We start from the raw sequence: 20,948 nt of genomic DNA, 5'->3' as shown, positions 1-20,948 counted from the left end.
ATGCGGAGCAAAAACAAATGGCACGAAGGAAGACGAAGCAGAGAAAAAAGAAGACCAAAACCGTCAACCATCCGTTTCCGAGATGACATTGTCCACATCCGGCCTGAAGCCGAAGGGCAATCCCCTCACGCTAGACACGACTGGACCCATGTAAACAACATTAAGTTCTCCCCAAGGGCCGTCAAACATCCCTTCGCTCGCGCGCTGTCCTTGCATCACCCACGTACACCCAAAAACCCCTTCTGACGAGGGCAAATCAACGCACAGTGACAGGATCAAATCCCGAACGCTTGACCCCGGCCGGCTGATGACCGTGACCTGGGACGCAGCTGAAAAATGGAAAATCTCCGACCGCTGGCCGGAAAGCTAGCGTCGCTAGAGTAGTGGCCGATGGTGCGAAGGTCATGCAAAAGAACAACCCAGCGACACGCTGATGTTTGCGACGTGATTTTCGTGCGATGCAAGGGACTGAAAGAGATCGCACCTGGAGGCAAACAAATTGCACTTTGACAGGAAGTCAACCCGTCGTGCCAGCCGGGGATGGTATCGCAGATTGCCGCGTGGGACGCATTTTGCGCTAGAAAACACGTCTCTGAAATTTCAGCGAGAAGAGCGATCTGATGGTTTCGTAGATAATGTGAAACATTTTTCAAATTTAATACATCACACAAGAAGCAGAAAGGATAGTTTCTAACCTTCACGAAATTATACTGAGGAATGGGATTATTTAGCAATACCGGAAACGACACATTTTAATACAGATATTATAAGACTATTTGCTCGGAGCGCTTTCCTGGAATACCTTCAAATTTGAAATACGAAAATAATTCTTCTCGTAAAAAATGGATCCATGAATCACACCGAGCTCCATCACGAAAAAACATGTCCGAAAAAACTACAACCTAATGCAATGTTTGGATTGGGGCATGCAATTCTTGTAATCTTTGATTAACTTTGTTTAATTTTGGATAAGAAAAGAGGTATTTTTTGAGAATTTCGATAAAAAATAATTCATAATGGATGGATTTGAAAAATATACATAAATAATCTGTTTAGCAGACTTTTTGCCTTAGACATACTCATAGAATCTGCCACATGCTTGGTTTCGCCGCATGCCACTCACCGTAATCTCTGTTGAATGGTCCAACACTTCAGTAAACCATATGACACGTTGTATTTGACAAATTTTTCACAATGCTTTGAGATTTTCGTGGAAAAATGTAGGATACAAACCTTCACACATGCGTTTTTCCCATCTGAATACCGATGTCTTTCCATGTGAACAACTTTCAGGCCCAGTGCCCCTTTTTTGACATTTAAAACTACGCCTCAAAAGTTTCGCAATCAATATCGATGAATGAAAGTTTTTTCCCCCCACATGTGCCAGTATTTATAACGCTTATCGAACGGTGGACGCCTTTTCCACTGATGCCTAAATTATCGGCTTCATTCGATTCCTTTTCCCGCTTTTTATTTTCACTCCATCACGCGTTGGATCGTTTCAATTGTGGACCTTCATCAACGCCAACCGCACCGAAATGACACGCTCAACTTTTGGCTGGGTGAATTTCTCTTCCAAAGCTCTGCAATGGGTTGGTTTTATTTTTTGGTAATCTCTTCTTGTTTCCCTACGGTTTTTTCCCCTGTCCGATGCCTTTCCATATGTTCGTTCGATCGAAAGGCTCACGCGTGTTGATAGGCAAAGTACCTATCCCCTGTCAGCGGCAGGATGATCATTTGATTTTATTTATTTATTTATGACCCAAACACTTGCACATCGCCCGTACCCGTTAATGGCGGCGTGAATGGGGTGTTTCCACACACGCTCGCGTGCATTTCACATACCATTTTTTTTTTGTTACCGAACGAGCCAAGGTGTGAAACACAGCAGCCCTTTTGCCTGTTAACCCTTCGAACAATCTGGGATCCGGCTGTCGATGGATATCTCCGACAGCGGCAACTAAATCCCCTTAATCTGCGTGTTGTTATGATATTATTCCCGATGAACGAGGGTGCTAGATTTGGAAGGATTTGGAATTGCTTTGCTGGGAACTGGCCGGGCAAACATTCAGGCACACACCCACAAGCACTCACTCGTTTGGAGAGCAAAACAACAAGGATCACGGTCGAAAAGTTGAAATGGATATGAACTTTAAAGGATATGTTTGGAAAACTTTGCATCCCTAAGCCATTCCGGTGGGTCTACGTCACCAACCATGCCCATCGCTACGAGATGGTCGTCAGGCTACCGGTTTCAGCATCAACACTCCGACCGAGGGACCGAGCTTAGGGAGATAAACGAATTGATTTTAAATCAATAATAAAATTATGCTTTATTGATATTAAATCCAACCCACATCATCATCAACATCGTCATCACGGACCATTTCGGGCGACAGCTTTACGATGCCAGATAGTTCCCTTCTTTCTCGGAAAAACCCACCCCGTCACATATGAGCCAGCAGCATCGTTACACTTTCGATCTTGTCTGTATCTTTCCGCAGAAGATGCGGGCGGATAGCGGCACGGAAGGGATAGCATGTGGAAGGAGCATTTGCCCGAGTTTTGATCCCGAAAGAACGTGCGATTGCTGACTCCACTAACCCCGAAGTCAATCGCTTTGGCTTGGCTGCTCGTTCCCCGAGAGTGGCTTTTGCTGCAAATAGGAAGGATTGCCGGTCCCTAACTCTGTCCCAACGACAACGACAGATGATGATGCGGGCGACGATGATGTGATAGAAAATATATCAATTTTTATATTTCTTTCTCTCCCTAAATCTTGCCATCGATCATCACATGGATTGGTTGGTGGCTCGGGCAGAAAGGACACATGCTCGCCTTGCTCCGGCAGATAGATCGGTGGTTTGCCAGTGCGCTGCCAAGATCTTGACATTATCACCACAGTCAAAAGGAAACCTCGTAATCGGCAAGCTCAAATGACGATGTTTGCTGTCAGTGCCCGTACGCTTCGAGCGAAAGTGGATCAACGTCAGCCAGGGCCGCAGTCGTGTCAGTGAGTTAGTGTCTGTCGCTCCACAAACTGACATGTGAAACTGTGTGCAAGCCTTCGGCAAGCAACATGAACATGTTCAAAGATAGAGAGAGAGAGAGAGCTGAAACCGGGGAGAATATTCAACTCAAGCAGTACTCCTCCCGCCACAACCTTCTTCCCGAATCTTTGGCATCTGACGGTCTGGTCTTTGGGTCAGAATTTCTAAACGTCAATTTCTTCTGGCTGCCGCCCGTCGCAAGCGTACGTCACCGTTTCCACGCACTGTTCATCCATTTTGTTCGCTCGAAAATCACTAAACGCAGACACTGGTACGTGAAATTATTCAACCATCCATTTCGGCTGCAGTCACAGAATGCCGACGTCAAATCTTGCATTTCGATCACGTACCGCACAACTTTTATGAACCGATCGAAGAAGCTTAAATTTCACGAATGGTAAGCTGGAATGTGTTTTCTAGCGCTGTGCTAGCAAATAAAGAGCACACACACACAGGCACACAAACTCAGAATCACAACATCTAGCTATCGCGTCTGGTTGGGGAGGCCAGTTCTGTTGCAGCAGATTCCTGCTGCTAATCCAAATCATCGACTTGTCAGCTTTCTTCACAGCTGTCAGCGAAACGTAAGCCGTGTTTTGGCAATGAAAGTGAGAGAAAACTCCATGCCGAAAATGGTATTCGATTGGGTGTGAGTGTGTGTGCGAGCCATTGACAGGAATTCATTATTACACGAAACATCATCAGCGACTGGGCGTCTCCATCGACATGGGAATGTTAAACGGATGTTCAATTTGCACGGTTATTGTACAAAGAGTGAGAAAACAGGCAATTACATTTCTGCGAAAATTGCAGAGAAGAGCATACAATTTTCAAAAAATCTTTTTTTGCTCCTGATGATGAAATGTTTTAAAAAGTCTTGCACAAATTAAGAAATACCCTTAAATGTTAGATGTTGTTCACTATAAAGGGCAAGTAAAGCACTATATATTGGTCGCAAATGAAACAAACTAAAGCTTATTGCTTACTTGGAACGAGGTTGAAACTCTCGGTTTTTTTCTCAGAAGCATTAGTAAATTCAAAGCTCCTCATAAAGATCCTAGGGATGATTGCTGAGGGTAGAGGTAGGATTTGTCGTCAAAAATTAAACTGCAATATTTTTAGAGGAAATCATATGCCTAATATTTTTGAAATATCAATACATTGTTAGTAGAATTCTATCAAGTGTGTCGATTAGGTCACTTAAATTCAATTTTGCTAAACAAAACCTTTGAAAACCAGATCGATTTCATTTTCCTCGTAGATTCAAGAATTTAAATTCGGGGTTTTCATTCTGCAAACGCATTACTTCACCAAAGCTTCACTAAATTTTCCACCGATTAATAGGATCGAACTCAAAACCATACATCAGCAACGCACTACCAATTCATCGCATAACCACAAATAACTACCACCAACGTGCCGGTCAAGTAATCCTACATAACTAAAACACGCACAAACTCACTCACACATTGTCAGGTTTGGAAATCGGATTTCACACCTGGATGCACCAAACCATCAGCTTTTCATAGCGAACGTAGGTGTGGGAATCTGTACAAAAATCTATAAATGCCAAAAAGCATTTCCCTGGACCGTTGAAGTCTTCAGCCCAAACCACGCGTGTCACACAATTCACCCGAGCTAACCCGGGCACCCCGGGTTGGTGCACCGGTGCGGTGGTCACGCTTTTCACCATTTCCTCTCATCTTGCTTTTTCACCCAGATCCACCACCGTACGGAACACCTGTTTTGATAATATGATGGTATGACTGCCAGCGTGGCCGAACGCAAACAAAACCCATCATCAGTACCGCTTCTAATCTGCAAAATGCTTCCGCTCTCTCTCTCTCCCTTTCTCTCTTTTGCGCCACCGATTGTCCCAATTCCACCCATTACCGGAAGCCGCAGGAAAAAAAACAGTATGTTGGGGAACCATGATTGCGTACACGCGCTAATTGTGGTGCGACATCCGGGGAGAGGAACATCAAAGAAACAGCAAACACAAATAAGCCTCTCGCCCACAGCGCACAGTGAGTGAGGGACACACTGTAAAACCTACCGCACAAAACAAAATGGAACTCGTCCTTGTTTTTGAGTCATTTTTTTTTGTTTTGCTGGTTTCTGTCTCTAAAATACCCGCTTATCGGAAAAGAGCTGACCCCGTTGACCGCGTTGAAGGTACAAACCCATCGAACCATTTTGTTATGGGTTTTGTAGCGTCTCTCTGTTTATGTGTGTGTATGTGTGTGTGTTTTGGTAGCCGTTTGGATAACATCTTGTTGTCGCTGTATCCTGTTGAGTGCGGAACGCACGAGGTCCGTTTAACACGTGTTGGTCACACCCACACACCTGTTACTGGCGTTGCGTAGAATTAAACCCTCCAAAAAAGGCCTTACAACAACTGCGGGACTTACCTTGTATCCTTTTAGATTATCCACCACGCAGGCCAGCAATGCGTCACGTCCTATCGTGACCGTAATGTTTGGGATCGGTTCGGCAAACCGCGGAAAGTTGGCCTCTAGCGAGTTGTCCAAACGGATGTGTCACACGGCGAACGGTTTTTCCAGAGCCATCCAGGAGCAAACCATAGAGAGATGAAAATGGAAGAGATGAAAAAAGGGCATTCAATGGCGGGTTAGCAGAGCTTGATCCAGTCCTTCCGGGACATCTATTCAGTCAAGACAACAGCAGAAGAAACAAAAAACCCACCACCAAATGACGCAAATGAAAACCAAATAAACGGGCCACAGACACATTCACGCAGCCGTTGTTTTGAGTGTGTATGTGTGTGTGTGTGTGTGTGTGTGTGTGAGTGTGAATACAAGCAACAAAACTGCGATAATTAAATACCCTCAAAAAACCCGCAAAAGCTAACGAAAGTAAAGATAAAAAACGCGCGAAGGTTATTTAATTAGAAAACAACCAAAACAGTGCTTTTGAACGAAAAACCGACTCTGTTTTTCGATCAACAGCCAAAGTCGCGTTTAGGGCAGTTCTGAGTTCCAAGGCCGCACTTCATACATCATCATTTAGGAATTTGAATTTGGAGGTTTGCCGAGATAGGGTAAGGGTCATTTAAATTGGAAAGAGAACCTTCCCGAATCTCACCGCTGCTGTCATTGCCGATGGAGGCGTTACATTCAAACACATACACGCTAAGCTTGACGGCTCTCGACCCCTTTCGGTACGCTTCGGTGCTCGGGTGGGTTACGGATGTTTGTTCGAAAGGGCTTTCCCCATTTTTCGGTCACGGTTATTTAGGAAATGGTGAGTTTAAAAGAAAGGAAAAAAAAACATAAACACAACACATTACAAGAAAACAAACTCCAAAAAGCGAAACATATGTGTGTGTACGTGTGTGTGGGATGGACTATTTGGACAGGTTGAAGAGCAAATAAGCGCCGTTTATGGAGAGTGGGAGCTTTGAGCTGGTGTTTGAATTGGTATGTAACATTTGTGTAAGCTTTGCGTTGTGTGGACGGAAAGCAGCTTGGGGCAGCTTCGTCCATCCATTTTTCACGGTGCATGAATTATGCGTATGTGTGGGTCAAACCGGTGAGATTTATGCTGTCCATTCCGGGAGGACTCATTTGCTTGCTCACCTTCGGTTCCGGTGAAACAGGGGAGAAAAATGTGGAACAAAAAAATAAAGGGCTGGACAGATGGTTCGTGAGCAAGCGGCACGTAAGTGGGATTAATTTTCCATCCATTTTTCCAGCTGGTCGAAAGTCGCGATACGTTACTTGCGCACGTTTGACCACTCGCACCCGGACGTGTGAGCACGCTCATAAACAGGCACCGGCCAGCCGAGTATAAAATAAAGAGCCAACCAACAAAAGAAACAAGCAAAAATCACACACACGCACGACTTGACGCTAGGAGACCGTTTTGTTGATGGGGGAGAGTAATTAAGCTTAATGAAGGGCACGGGCTACCATCGGTGCCATTTTTCAACGGTGAAACGGCAGCACACTGCAGCGCAGCGCACCCTTTGATCTCAGCTCATGTTGCCCCATAATGTACGAGAAACGTGTGCCTTTTGTGCCTGTCAACTGCGTGTCTGCAAGTGCGTTGTCGCTGCAGCATCCCTATGTGTGTGTGTCAGACCATACGGCGGAGACCAATCTGTCGCATACGTACCGGTATTAAAATCCGACGGGTTCTCGTGCATGTGTGATTGTTTGGCTGAAACGGCAGTGGGAGAAAACGGGAAGGAAGAGTTAATAATGTTTCTTGGTTGACAATTTCATTCGATATGCAGTGCAGGTTCTCTTTTCATAAATTATTTACAATGTAGCTAGCTTCTTGGGACAAGGAATGCCTTTTGCTGACGGTTTTCATGGTAATGCTTAGCATTTATCTCGGAAGAATAAGAATGTGTCTTGTTGCAAAAAATATATGAATGCCAGACTAGGCTATGGTAACAAATAACAAAAAAATGTGAAACAAATACTGAGACAATTATCTCTTCAATGAATAGTAAAAAGTTCATATTTCGTTTTTTTGTGGACACTCCAACTTTGGCTCTCAATTATTTTTATTTATTTTTATTTTGCCCTTAGTTGTGATACTCATAATACTTCAGTAATTACGATTAAAAAAATATTTTTTTTGACTTAATTGCTAAAGTTAGCAGTTGAATCTCAATTTATTAAAAACGCAAGAGTCTCAGATGTCTTTGAGAAATTCGACAGATTCAATGTACTTTTTCTTTAATTCACACAAAAAATGAGCTTCAGCAACTGAATTTATTTGATAAGTGATAATTGACTAAAAGGACAGAATGATTTAGTAATTCAGGTTATTTTACGATGTAGTTTTAATGAGTACACTCAATCACAGTGGAAAAATTCATTCTCTGAGTCTTCAGACAGCGTCCTAGTCTCTGATCAACTAAGAATTCTATGCTTCAATCTGCCTTAATCGCGCAAAGTAGTTTTGTTTATATTGATACCTACAATAATCAATTTTATTTGGTCATGTTTTACCGGAAATATGATGAAGGTGAACATGAAATCTGTTGGAAATTAGAACGAGTGACGTTTAGCGCCATTTAGGAATAGGCAGTAGAAGTAGGCTATGCGTAATTTGGTCGCAAGCGCTAGGGGAAGGATTGTTGGGCATCGCTAGTGGAGCACTGCGACTGCCAGTGACTCCAAATGGAGAAAATATACAAGAATGAGTTGAGAGAAAATCAGCAATAGGCTTTGGAGTAGAATTCTTTCGCATCCTGAGAACTGTCCATCTGTGAAATCGTGAAAAGGTCCTTGGCGGGTAGCCGATTAAAGACACTTTTCAGCGCTCCCCGACAAGTTCTCCAGCCTTAGCTGTATTTTTGGCTCCCTTCCCACCTTTACTCCAAAACTGATCCACCAGCCAGTTTTGGCTCCCTTTTCCTTCCTCCTTTCATCACAAAAATTCCCGGTGTAGGCCGTACCCTACAAAATCATTGAAGCTTCTCTTGCACTTCAAACACTTGTCACTACGGACGCAGCTGAGATTTTGAACAATATTTTCAGTCTCAGCATAGCCATGAAAGCATAAATTCTCCCAATAGCTGACCTAAACGATTATTCCAAATTGCTAGAAAATATGTTAAGAAGGTTTTAAAAGAGTGAAAGAACCTTCAAGACTTCTGTAATAACTAAATCTTTGTCAAACATAAATCATGAAAGTATCTCAACTGTTTTGTCCATATCGACAGAAATGGAATGATTCTTTTTTTCTACTTCTTTTTACGTCACATTACACCCTGGGCCACGTCCTGCCATTTATTTCATCATCAAATTATAGTTTTTCATCATAGAATTAACACCTATTAATATCGATGTCAAAAGTCTTGGTCGTATAGGAATTTAGGAAGAACTCCATGGCGGAAACAACAATGGGCGCTTATGCGCGTAAGTCTCCAGAGGTCATGCCAGCTGACTTTCCTGACTTTATTATACCAGTGGCTGAATAGTCAGTCATCCGTTTGCCCGAATGTTCCGTCCCAAAATCTCACAAGTCTAATATTTCTATCAAGGAATTCTTTATGCACTAAACAGCTGATGAAAACACATTTGGATCTATTTGCGAATGTTTCCTGAAGCATATCAAAAATTGTTAAGACATCAAATTGTACCCAATAAACGGTTGTTTTCTGCTTTTGAACTCAAAACACGTATCATTATAAGGCTTTGTTTATGTTCTTCCATCTATATGATGTCACTCAAATGCCAAGGGCCCAGCCACTTCGACCAAAGATCATCCATTGAATGGAACCCGTACTTCTTACGAGCTTTTACCCACTCATTGCATCATTCAGTCCTTAAACTCCTGGCAGGTATCTATCAAAGAAGAAGAGTTTCTTTCATAAACAAAACCTCTTCACACTCACACAAACTCCCCAACTCAAGACCAAACGCACCAAACACTACGGTATACTTTACGCGGCCACATAACGCAGGCAAGGGTAAATCATAAATTCTAAAGAGTTAACAGTCACCGACTCACTTTTCCCCCTCCATCATCCGCTGGCTAGCAATGAAAACGTACCGGAATTCCCTTTTAAAAGCAGGTGATGACATCCATCCATTCCATCATTCACCGCCAAGAGGACAGACGCGTTCACCTCAAGCAGCAGTAGCAGCAGCAGCGGGACCCCTTTTTTCTCTCCGTTGGCAGCCCTTTTTATGACCGCGCTTTCATTGTGCGGTCACACCGACACACCAACATAAACGCGGCAAAACTCAAATTGTTGCGCCGTAAAGAGCCACTTAGTTCACACCTTCCGGTGTGCCAGCCTAAGTCGAGGGTACTGCCGTCCGTGAATAACGCGGTTTTTGATGGAGCAGCGAACGTATGCAGCCAGTCCGTCGTATGGCAGGCAGGGCAGGAGAACCCCAAAAAACTGGTTCCAGCGAAATTTATGTTACCTCAGCAACGCGTGCCTTTTGCTACGACATAACGATGGATTTTACGCAAGAGCACGTTGAAGGGAAGGGAGATCGTGGAACGGGTAGCGAAACCTCGACCTCGGAAAATGCACACAAACACAAACACACACACCAGCGCTACTCGGTTGCGTAAAACGAAATTGGTGGAAATATAAGAGGCTTTCTGCTCGTTAGCAGGTGAAACAACCTGGACCTTAAGGAGGCAGGTTCAGCATTAGTGTTTGACTTGTCGAAATCCTTCCTCAATTTAAGCGGGAAAAGGTTTTCATCAGGGCCTCACCTTTCTCACCACCGGAACCGCCAGCATTGCTAGGTCCTAGGAGGGCAATTACTTTTGCAGAACAACATCTCGCAAGAAAATCGATCGATTCATCGGATTCGTCGAGCAGAGAGAGCGAGAGAGCGTGAGCTAGAGTGCAAACGGATGAATGAATGTAAATTTTTTGGTCCAACTTTTATTTATCAATCTTCGGAACTTTTCTGCAGCCACCATCAGGGCACGGAAGTTGGTACGATTGCATTACAAACGATCGTAGGTACCATCCTTCAACGGTGGGTAGCAAAGTTATGGGGAGTCTTGCCGTTCCTCCGTTCCTGGTTGCAGCAGAAAAATGATGATTCCAGTTGATTTAGTAGAAAAATATGAACCGAATATCGCAAACCTACCTTTCAGGAAAATATGCCACATCGGCGAGGCGCTCTTTCGCTGCTCAGAATCACAGACAGTTCAACAAAACACAACCCGGCAAAGGCAAACGAGTTTTGTGCAGATTCCATCAGGAACCTCCACCTCCCTCCAAACGCCTTGGGGAAAGTTTTTCGGCATCATCGATTTTTAAGCCTTTCGTCCAGCCAGGGAAACCCACACCGGGCCCCAGTAGTGGTGTGCGAAGAGGGCAAAAACTTTCAAAGAAACCCTGAGACCCTGCCACATTTTGCAAGCTTTCAGGAAAAAGCAATAAACGGGCGTCGAAAGAGTTATCACCGGGAGCGGAACTGTGGGCCCCGGTGTTTGGTGTATCGTTTTGTGGCCACCCATCCAATAAATGGGATGATATAACCATTTTCAACCCCAAAACAACCAACACACACACACATACTCGTTTGCATCAGCAATATTTTCCAGCCGAACAATGGAAGCTTAGAGTTGGTTGGTGGTTGGAAGGTGGCTTTGAGTTTGTCTCTTTCCTGTGTGAAGGATGCTGGCCGGCTGTGTTTTGTTTGCCGGTTTCTTTTCTTTTCCCAGCCGGCATTTTAATGATATGCTGGCATCCATATCGCATCATGTTTCGTGGATTCGAATAGTAATGCGTGCAAATGCAGCACAAATTAGTCCCTTCTGGCACATAAACGGTGACCTATTGGGCCGTGTGCCGTTGCTTGATGGCGCCGTCCGATGGGCGTCCCTGGAAGACGATACACATTCCGATGATTAGTTTAATAGTTTTGATAAACACCGACCGAGCATGTTTGCCGTTGTGCTGGAAATGATGGTATCATATAATCCTAATGCTCATACCATGAAGAATTTATGGACCTAGCTCGCCCTAAAATGACCGGCGGGACAAACCTCATTCGTTTTCTGACAGCGCTATGCCAGTGTAGTGGCAGCTCTTTCCCCAATCGAACTCGTTCCATTTTTCTTGTTTCAGCCTCAACCGCCATACCATAGCCACAGCCACAGTTCTTCCTTTCTTCTGGGGGGGAGGATCTTTATCTAGCGCACAGAGACTGCAACATGTTCTCTCAAAACGCTTCGGAGCATTAAATTTCCCTAATCCAAGCGTTAAGCCCAGGATACACGTGGGAAAATGGTTCAAACGTAAGCAAATGGTGCCTATGCCCCCGGGTGGACCGACAGCGCTCGGTCCGGTGTGCCTTTTGCAATGTTTGCTATCAATTATTTATGCATTTTTTATGCATTCCGTTCGGGTGATGTGTTCGGGAGGATGGAGCCTTTGGCTGGGGATGCTTATCGGTGGAAGCATTCGATCGATTCTTCTCGTTTGGTTGCATTGGGAGTATAAGGGGCAAAAAAACCTTTTCATGTGTGTTGGGGGATGAAAAAAAAAATGCTCATAACGTTATGTATAACTGTAGAGAATTTACTGGATGTGATATCGTGATTGTAGAGCGATAGATGAAACACGTCTGGTTTCTTTGCGAGTGTGAATTCAATTGTCCTTTATTCTTATGCATTAATTAGAGTTCATTACAAATTCATCATGATTCATTTCTACCCTATAAACATTTTCGTAATTCGAACAATAACTCTAGGAGGTGGAAGATTAGAAAAATGTTGTTGGAGATTCGGTAAAAATTCTACATAAAATAAATGAATTGTTTGTTGAGCTTGCCTAACTAAATGAAAACAAGCTATAAAAGTGTTAAAATCCTGTTTTATTTGAGTTTAAATGTTAAATATTAATCATAAGCTTAGCATACTTAAAAGCCTTACATCAGTTTTTCATTTATAGCCATTGGCTCTCTTGTTTAAGCAGCTATCTATGGTGGGAACTGAGCGCTTTTATGGATCTTCCATTAGGCTAAAAAGTTGACAAAACACAGAGCTGAAAATAAGACTTAAGTTTAAACTTTGTATTGTCGTAATTTAACATTCTAATGATTTTCAGTTAAAGTGAGTGCACTATACTTAATAAGATTCGGTCTTGTTACACGTGAGCTTCTGTAAAGTTTAAAAAACACAATTTATGGCACCTTAAATGTAGGAAAAGTAAGCCTTGTATAAATTTTTACAAAATGAAAACGAATTTTATTCTTCCCAATTTAACTAAACACTTTCACAACGTTAAACCTTACCGTCACCAGAATGACAACGCCCTGACAACGAATGGTTTGAGATGCAGTCCTCGTACTTGAACTGTTTTCTTTTGCAATTTTCCGGATTTTCTCTCCATTCTGAAAGCAGTCACTTTCAGCCCCGTAAAAATATGATTTGTGACGAACAACGGAAGCGGCTTGAGAGGTCAGTTAAAAGCTTTCACCGTTGCAATACGAAAATCAGAGCGAGAACAAGCAGCCGTCACCGACTCCCTGACCCCACCACCATCAGCCATGGGAAGCTACTGACGGGAGAAAAGAAGCTGTTACTATCCCCGGTTCTGTTCTTAAAATTTATGAGCGACGTTATTATGGTGACAGAATTTGCGTGTCCAGTTTTGCATTTTCAAGCCGCGTTTTCACGTCTTCCTGTGACACTGTGACCGCTAAAATAAAGGGGCTCGTCTGTAAGTGGGCGCTCCGGCGGTCCCATCCATCTGGCTGGTGCAGAAAGAAATTTAATATTTTCTCTCACTCGCAGCACCATTTTCCGTTTCGGAAAGTAAAGAAAGGCGAAAAAAATGAATATTTCAGGACACTCAAAAAAAAACAGCGTTCCAACTCATGATCCTGAACTGACACACTTTGCTGGTCGTCGTTGGACATAAAGCGAAAAAAAAAAATGCCCAAAAGACGGACCAACCAACAGATTCTCCCCATGGTCCGAATTATAAGCTTCATAGAGCGTGGCGCGCTAGATGGTGCAGCATTTGTCCGCCTTGCTTTTTGACGGTTAGATAAAAGTGTAAAAAACCCACACTTACACACACACACACGTTTGCTCAGGAGAGCTAAAAAAATCCTAACCGTTCCACTCATTCTGACGCCGTGGAAAGTAATCTTTTATTCAACAAACCGTGCTGCATCTCAATGGCGCAGCAAAGTTGACAGCAGCAGCAGCGCCGGGAAATGTGCCTTGCCTGTGGAAAATCTGTGCCATGCGAAAGACAACAGCGTGGTCCCGTTAAATGGGGTTTCGCCGGATGTGCCGAGGTGCTGCCGGGGACGCAAAACGACGACTGTCCCCGGGGCGTGCAAAGACGAGTCAGTTCGTTCCGTGCCAGCATCTTCCGAAGGTTCAAGGTGCCTAGATAAAACTTCCAGAAGGAAAGGGCTCTTTTCGGACTTTCCCATCAACGCTGCAAGCAAAAACAGGCACTACCCAACCCGGAAGCATGACTTTATGACTGACTTCCAGACGGGTTGACGACTGCTGCTTCTGCTTGCCAAGATTCATCATGAAACTTTTCTTCTCATCACAGGAAACACGGAGGGTACGTTGAGAAATTGATCTTTTGATTTATTGCACCTTTCTCTACCAGCGGCTGGGCGCCTCCATCGCCGCTGGAGCAGATGATGAAGTGGCGCTAGAGCGGACAGGAATATTAAAATCTCATGCACTCCACCGTAGACGAGTGCATCGGAGTCAAGTTGGTGTGTGTGTTTTTTTGTTTTGTGATGAAAAGTGAATGGAAGATTCAAGCCTTGAGAAATACAATGAATGGAAAGAATATTTTCCTTCACATATTGTCAGACACGTTGGGCTCGGCAAGGGAGCTTACACAACAATACTTTAAATCTTATAAAATTCTACCACAAATCTAATGCGGCAAAGATTTCTGTACCAACCGTATCAGGGCAGCAGTTTATTTTTAATGTCAATTATAAATTTATGTTTATTGTGACCGAACTCCGATCATTGCGAAGGAATTAAAAGATGGCACAGGCACCGGTTAGATAAATGTTCCTGCGTATTCATTTATCTTCCAGGTAGACCATTTCCAATCGCATTAGTGCGGAAAGTACCTCGGTTTGGCCCTTTCCTCGGGTTAACTGTTTGGGCGACCGCTTTTTAAAGGAACGCTCGCCTGAACAGTTCAACACCAATCCAGCCTACGGCGCTTTGGACAGCACACATTCGGTCGTTCCGACATCGTTTACTACACGCCCAAGTATTTCGATTTAATCCTGCCCATTGAAGGCCTTTAGACACACACACACATGTCGCTCATCCCCATGAGTGTGTCTTTTTTCCCAACTTCTTCTTCATCTCACGCTTAAGAATATCTCTATCTCTTTCCCTATAAGCCTCACTCACAGGTCCCAGGGGGTCGCTCCGGAAACATCCAGTAAATATTTATAGAGCCCTCTCGTACCTTTGCTTTCGTCTTAAAGTCCTGTATGATTGCCTGCCCGTGTGTCCAACCGAAGGCCGTTTCAGATAGAATCGTTTCTTAGCAATCGAGGGAGAGAGAGAGCAAGAGAGCCATTGCAAGGTCGACCCGAAGGATCGAAACGGGTCATAAAAATAAATTCCTATTGTACGGCCCCGTATCGAACATTCCGCCCAACGAATTGGTTACCGCCCTAGCGAAGAAGTACCTCGCTGGAACGAGGCCTCGAAATGGGCGTTGGAAACCATGCCCAGCTTCAAGTCTCTGTCCTTCATGCTCGTTGTGTTTTTTTGCTATCTCAGTAAAGCTCTAAGCGGATACGAAGTGTAGCCTGGAAGGTTGGATGCATCATACAGAAAACAAATAAAATAAATCGTTGAAAATTGCACGGCTCGCAGCGCTCGGTTAAAAATAAGTTCCAGTAAAATAGTGTTATTTATTTTTAATGGAACAGTATTTTGTGCTGTCCACTGGAACTAGAACTACTCCTCACCGGACATCCACTTGTGCGGCTCCATTTGGTGTTAAATTGCTTCACTCTACTCGCACCAAGCCGAACCCTTACCAAACAATCGAACTGAAGATGGATTTTTTTGTTGCTCAGTTTGAAGCTCGATCTAACTTTACCCTTGGCGCATCATAATCGAACATAACACCGTTTTTTCTTCGACGAGGCGATAACTTCGCCCAACAGCTTTTCATCTTATTCGGTAAAGTTATGAAACTTCTCAATTTTATTCGTCCTATCCGGGAAAACCACAACGCTTGAATTGTGCTTTTCACTTTAATTCCTCCCACGGGGGTGATTACTGATGACGGCGGGCGAGATCGATCCCAAAAACCCAACACCGCCGAGTGGTTGCTGCCGTTTTTTGGCCTCAAGTGAGTGACTCATTCCGGTGGTGGGCGTTTGCCAGCTTGAAATGACCTAACCACCGAGCACTGGGGAAAGCATTTCGACACCTTCATTGTTTTTGGCCAAGATGCTAGGCGATTTGCTTTCCCATCTGGGATGGAGGGTCCTTAGAGATTTGGGCATCCGCAGGAAGGGAACGGAAGAAGCGGTACTTATTATGAGCTACCCACGCTGCCTACAAGACCAATTTCCGTTCATTAACGCAAGCCGCCACCGGTAGCGCAACATGGACCATAAAATCATTTAATTCCAATTAGTCTGTCATCGATGGTTGACAAACGATAGCATTTCTCCTGGCTGGCGTGTTGAAGTCCACGCGCTGAACTTACACCCGGACAGCACACTCACTCATTCGTTCTTCCTCTCACACTCGCCCCATCCTGGCAAACAGAATCGTAAAGAACGATGACGGTGTTGCCAATAATTGGTAGCGATAAATTATGATTTTATTTTAATGGTTCCCTTCTGGCGTTGTTGCCTAAACACGGGCGAACGCCACAATCACACGGCTGCCAATGCGCGCACCACTCGAACGTGGCCGGAATGAAAGCCGGAAATCCGGCCGGGTCCGGGGCACAAAACCAGACATGTTCGAGCGAACTCGAAAGAAAGCCCATCAAAAGTAAATAAAAATTTTCCTCCCTACCCCATTTCCAGCCGCCTGGGGGCTTGGGGGAATAAACCAATTTGTGTATTTTTCTTCCACGTTACCTTCCGGTTCGCTTGATGCATTTCAGCGGAGAAGAAAAATTCATTCCATAAAACTGTCGCCTCTGATTGTTCTGTTTTGCCCTGTGGTTCGCCGGGCTCATGCCGGCTGGCAAACGAACGAAACAGTACGAAAGAATGGTCATAAAACAAAGATTTTAATGCCATGATTATAATTTATATGCAATTGTTTCGCCTTAGCATTCCGCGCCAGCCTTTGTCACATGCCTGCCCAGGCCTAAGACCCACGCCCCGTTTTGCCCACCGCTGGGATACAGAACACGATTGCATTCAATAAAATATTTTAATTGCCCTGTAATGGTGCTCTAATTTCGTCGTTCGGCTTTCATCATTGCGCTGTGGAGCTTTAATGTGGCCGGGAGTGCCAAACGCGATCCTTACCCGGCGAGGGTTTGCCAATTGATTTGCCCAATCACGGCAGCAGATGGGTGGGAGCAACATAAACAATTACAATCTCACCCCACGCGCTCGGTCGATGCAATCGGGGAGAAAAAGTTTGTCGTTTGTTAGTGATGCTGGTAACGGGGGGATTTAATGTGGACCAATTTGCCATTGAATAGTTTTATTTGCTAGATTTGTACAGTGCTGGGAGGGATGGTTTTATAGCAGAGCAATCAAAAAAAGAGCTAAACATAATATTGACACATTTTTTCTGGCTTTACATCTACATCAAAGGTGTAGTACTGTGGTGCTGTTGATAGTAAATATCCATAGATGTAGAATGACCAAAAAAAACAAAATATTCAAAACTTTTTCAAATAAACATTTGGTACTATTTTAATGTTATTGAATAGCGTCAAAAAATCGGAATACACTGCTTCAATTAAATTTATTGAATTTATTATTATTGAATACTAATTAGTCCATAGTCGGTGCTGATCTTGAAACGACTGGACCAAGGTTCAACTCCCACCAAGACTGCCTCCCTGTACGCAATGCTGACTACTTTGCCATGGGTAAAATCAAGTCACAGAAAGCCAGAACTGGCAAACAAACCGAATTTATTCCGTTAAATTCTACATTAAACATTATAAAATATACCTCAAACGTTCGTCACCAAATCAATAATATTAATGAGACAAATCTTACACATCAGAAACCGCATCAATCAAAACATCGAATAAAATTAATGTTACAAGCTACTCACTTGTCAATGAACCCTTTGAAAGCAACTTATTGCTAAAAGTTACTTCCAACTGCGCTTTACAATACATTGCCATAAAAATTGATGTTTTTGCACCGAATCCAAACTGATCACCCTGAAAACGGCTACCAGATCGAACCAGGTAAAATGCACCCGGACCAGAAATGGTTCCAGAAAACTGCTCGCGGGACAAAACTCGTCACCACATTATGGCAAATGCATTGGCAACCGAATTAAACATTAGCCTGCCGGGCGTATGTTTTATGCACGATTCGCGGAACTCCACTCTAATGCTCTTGCTCGTTGCTCGCACGGTCACCACCGCCCGTGCGCCGTTCTGTATGGCCACCTGCAACCAACCAACACAGTCGCATCGTAAATGCCACCGAATGCACATTAAAACCGCATTAGAAAACGGTGCGCTGTTTGAGTTTGGTGATGGTTGATGCAGGCGCGATACTTACCACCCCATCGAACTGATGTCGAAAAGAGGCTCGTTTTTGTTCAAGTTTTTGTAAAAAAAATATAAATATGAGCATTCGCCAATTTTCCTCTGCCAATACCGAGTAGACTGCACTGGAGTGTGGAATGCTTCACCTCGCTGTTCACTTTCATTCCGGCGGGAACACTGATGTTAAAATCGACAAGGTTGGTCCTTAAATTTGGTTCAGGGATCGTTCCACAACGGCAGATGGATGGAGGAAGAGAGATGAAAACCGAGGAAAAGCTCCATTGCTTTATAATGGTAATAATTTGTGGAAAATATATAATTTTCACCACTATCGCCAGCTACTGATCAACGCCATGTAGAACGGTACGGTGCTGCAGCAATGCACGATTTTCCTTACGTTCAACATTTTAAGGCATGGGAAAAGCTTGAAGGAAAAAAATGCTGGAGAAAATTACATTCACACCCTTGGTCACCTCATGGTCAAGCGAGTAGAACGGGCCTGATAAAATGTGGTCAACTGTGGAAAACATTTCCTCCGCTTTTCCTGCAACGCCAATCGTGTGAAATAGTTTAAAAAAATGCTTTAAAAATCGCTTCCTTCTACTTTTTTCTCTTCCCACACGGACTTTTTCACATAAATTTCGACCCGGCCCAAAGCGGCTTGACCCGCAACGAAACGGTTGCAACGTGCCAGGGTTTATTTTGAAACACTCTACCACATGACCTGACTCGTCGTCGCCAGTGTTTCGTTTTCGGTTTCTCTCTCTCTCTCTTTCTCTCGTTTGCCACTTTGTCAAATTTTTCCACCTTCAACCCGATCCACAGAAAGGGGCCCCGAAGGAAAAGTGTTCGATTATTTTCCATCTCACCTTTCGAGCTGAGTGCAATTTTCCGGTGCCCATTATTGGCCGCAACGCTTTGTCCTTCCTGTGGAGCTGTTGCAGCACTGACGGTTGCACAAAATGGTGTGCCTGCCTGGTTCAACCCATCGAACAAACCGATCCCGGCGCTACAGCGCCTGATGACCTTGCATTCAGGGTAAAACTGCACCGAAATCAGCTGCAGAAAGGTGAACTAGGAGCGGTGAACCCCAAGCAATGAAGGGTGAAAAATGTTGCCCCAAAATCTTGATACGTCATGCAGACGGAAGCGACCGCTCTCGGTACGGTGGTTGGAAAAATTAAACCTTCCCCACGCAAGGCACGGGCGGGGTGAGCGTGGGTTGCCTTTCCACGTGGGAAGCAGATAGTGGTCAATTAAATTTTATGCTTTTGACACCTTCGGTTCGGTTTCTTCGCTTCGCATGCAGACCTGTGGAAGACCGCCGAAAAGTGGTGGCGAAAGCGTAACTTTTTGTTCCTGACCGAAGCTAAAGCGCCTGACACTGACCATATTCGGTGTGAATGTGGGGTGAGGTGTTAAAATTGTTCTATTAGCCAACGCCCAGACCGGGGCCGGGCCGGATACTGTCGTCGAGTGGGTTACAATTATCGATGGGAACAGTGTGCAGAACCGTAACCGATGCCGTTACTGAAACTGTAACACTGTGCTACTGGTTCCGCTTTGGAGTGCGCGCTACCATGGGTTTACGTCTGATGAGGTCACTTTTGGGGTTTCGTTTATTGGAGATTTGGTTAAATTGATAAGGTTTGAAGCAGATTAACTTGTAAATTACCTTAAAATTCAATCGAGTATAAATAGCTCTCGTTTTAAAAAAACTGAAGCCCTAGTGTAAATATGCTGCTACACATGGGAGTTCTAATCGTAGCAGTAGATTACTCAAAGAAAGAGATATTTTAAGGCCAATGAAAAATATCAAGGCCCTCAATACACGAGAATGTTAAATAAACTATTTAAAACTTTTTTTTAATATGAACAAAGCTTTGAAATAAAAATAATATTTCCTTTAAGATAAAATTAAATCAAAGTTCAAAGTTAGTGCTTTAGTATCATGAAGAACAAAGCTGCGAATTCAAGCTTTATGAGAGAACTATTAAATTTTTCTGTGTGTGACTGGCTTGCACGCATTTAAAGGACCCGTTCGCATAGGTAAAATCATGTACGAAGTTCCCTTCTTACACATTTCCATCATTTTTTCCCTTAGTACAAGGCATACCCCTTTGCAAATAAAACAAAAACGCGCGTCCCATTTGCTCATCCACCTGTTCCACTGATTTTGAAGCAACAATGCAAATCACCGGTTCCCGTTTCCATCACGTACAGCCCCAAAGCGTACACGCCTCATCCCACCGCAAGGATGCCGAGCTCGTGTCTCAATTTCCATTCCGAGCGCTCAATCTTACGACATGTTTACCGACATGTCAAACAGTGGCGGCAACATTACGTGAGAAAAATACACTAAATAAACAAACAAATCCTCCAAACTCCCATCGACACCTCGGCCGGGAAGTGTTCCCGTACGGAATCGTTTCTCAATTCCGGTTCGGCTTACATATTTATTTTCTCACACTCATGCCATCGCTTCATCCGCGTCGTGACGTTTGCCTTTCGACAAATTTTTCCTTCCACCATTGCTTCGGTTTCACATAATAAACACGTGAAAGAGCCCAACAATGTCCCCGATAGGGTCGCGACCGGTGATCGTTCGGGTTCGGTCTCGAGAAGCTGTCGTCGTCACATGCAATCTCTTAGCCGAAGCATGACACAGCCTTTTGCACAGCACATTCTACCGTGCGGCATCTAATGTA

At 44.0% G+C, this 20,948-nt stretch overlaps 1 protein-coding gene across 5 annotated transcripts in view; it reads right to left on the bottom strand.

Moving 5' to 3' along the window:
- LOC118511703 (lachesin) overlaps positions 1-20,948 on the bottom strand; it is a 100,619-nt gene that overhangs the window by 38,601 nt on the left and 41,070 nt on the right. For all 5 annotated transcript variants that reach the window (XM_036055116.1, XM_036055115.1, XM_036055117.1 and 2 more), the window contains 2 exons: positions 7,188-7,232; positions 5,462-5,565 (listed from right to left, as the gene is read on the bottom strand). In XM_036055116.1, coding sequence (XP_035911009.1) covers positions 5,462-5,565; positions 7,188-7,232 — 149 coding nt within the window. The remainder of the gene's footprint in view (positions 1-5,461; positions 5,566-7,187; positions 7,233-20,948) is intronic.

Source organism: Anopheles stephensi, chromosome 3 (genome assembly GCF_013141755.1).
Source record: "Anopheles stephensi strain Indian chromosome 3, UCI_ANSTEP_V1.0, whole genome shotgun sequence".
Taxonomy (NCBI): Eukaryota; Metazoa; Arthropoda; class Insecta; order Diptera; family Culicidae; genus Anopheles; species Anopheles stephensi.
This window is presented reverse-complemented; position numbering and strand designations above follow the sequence as displayed.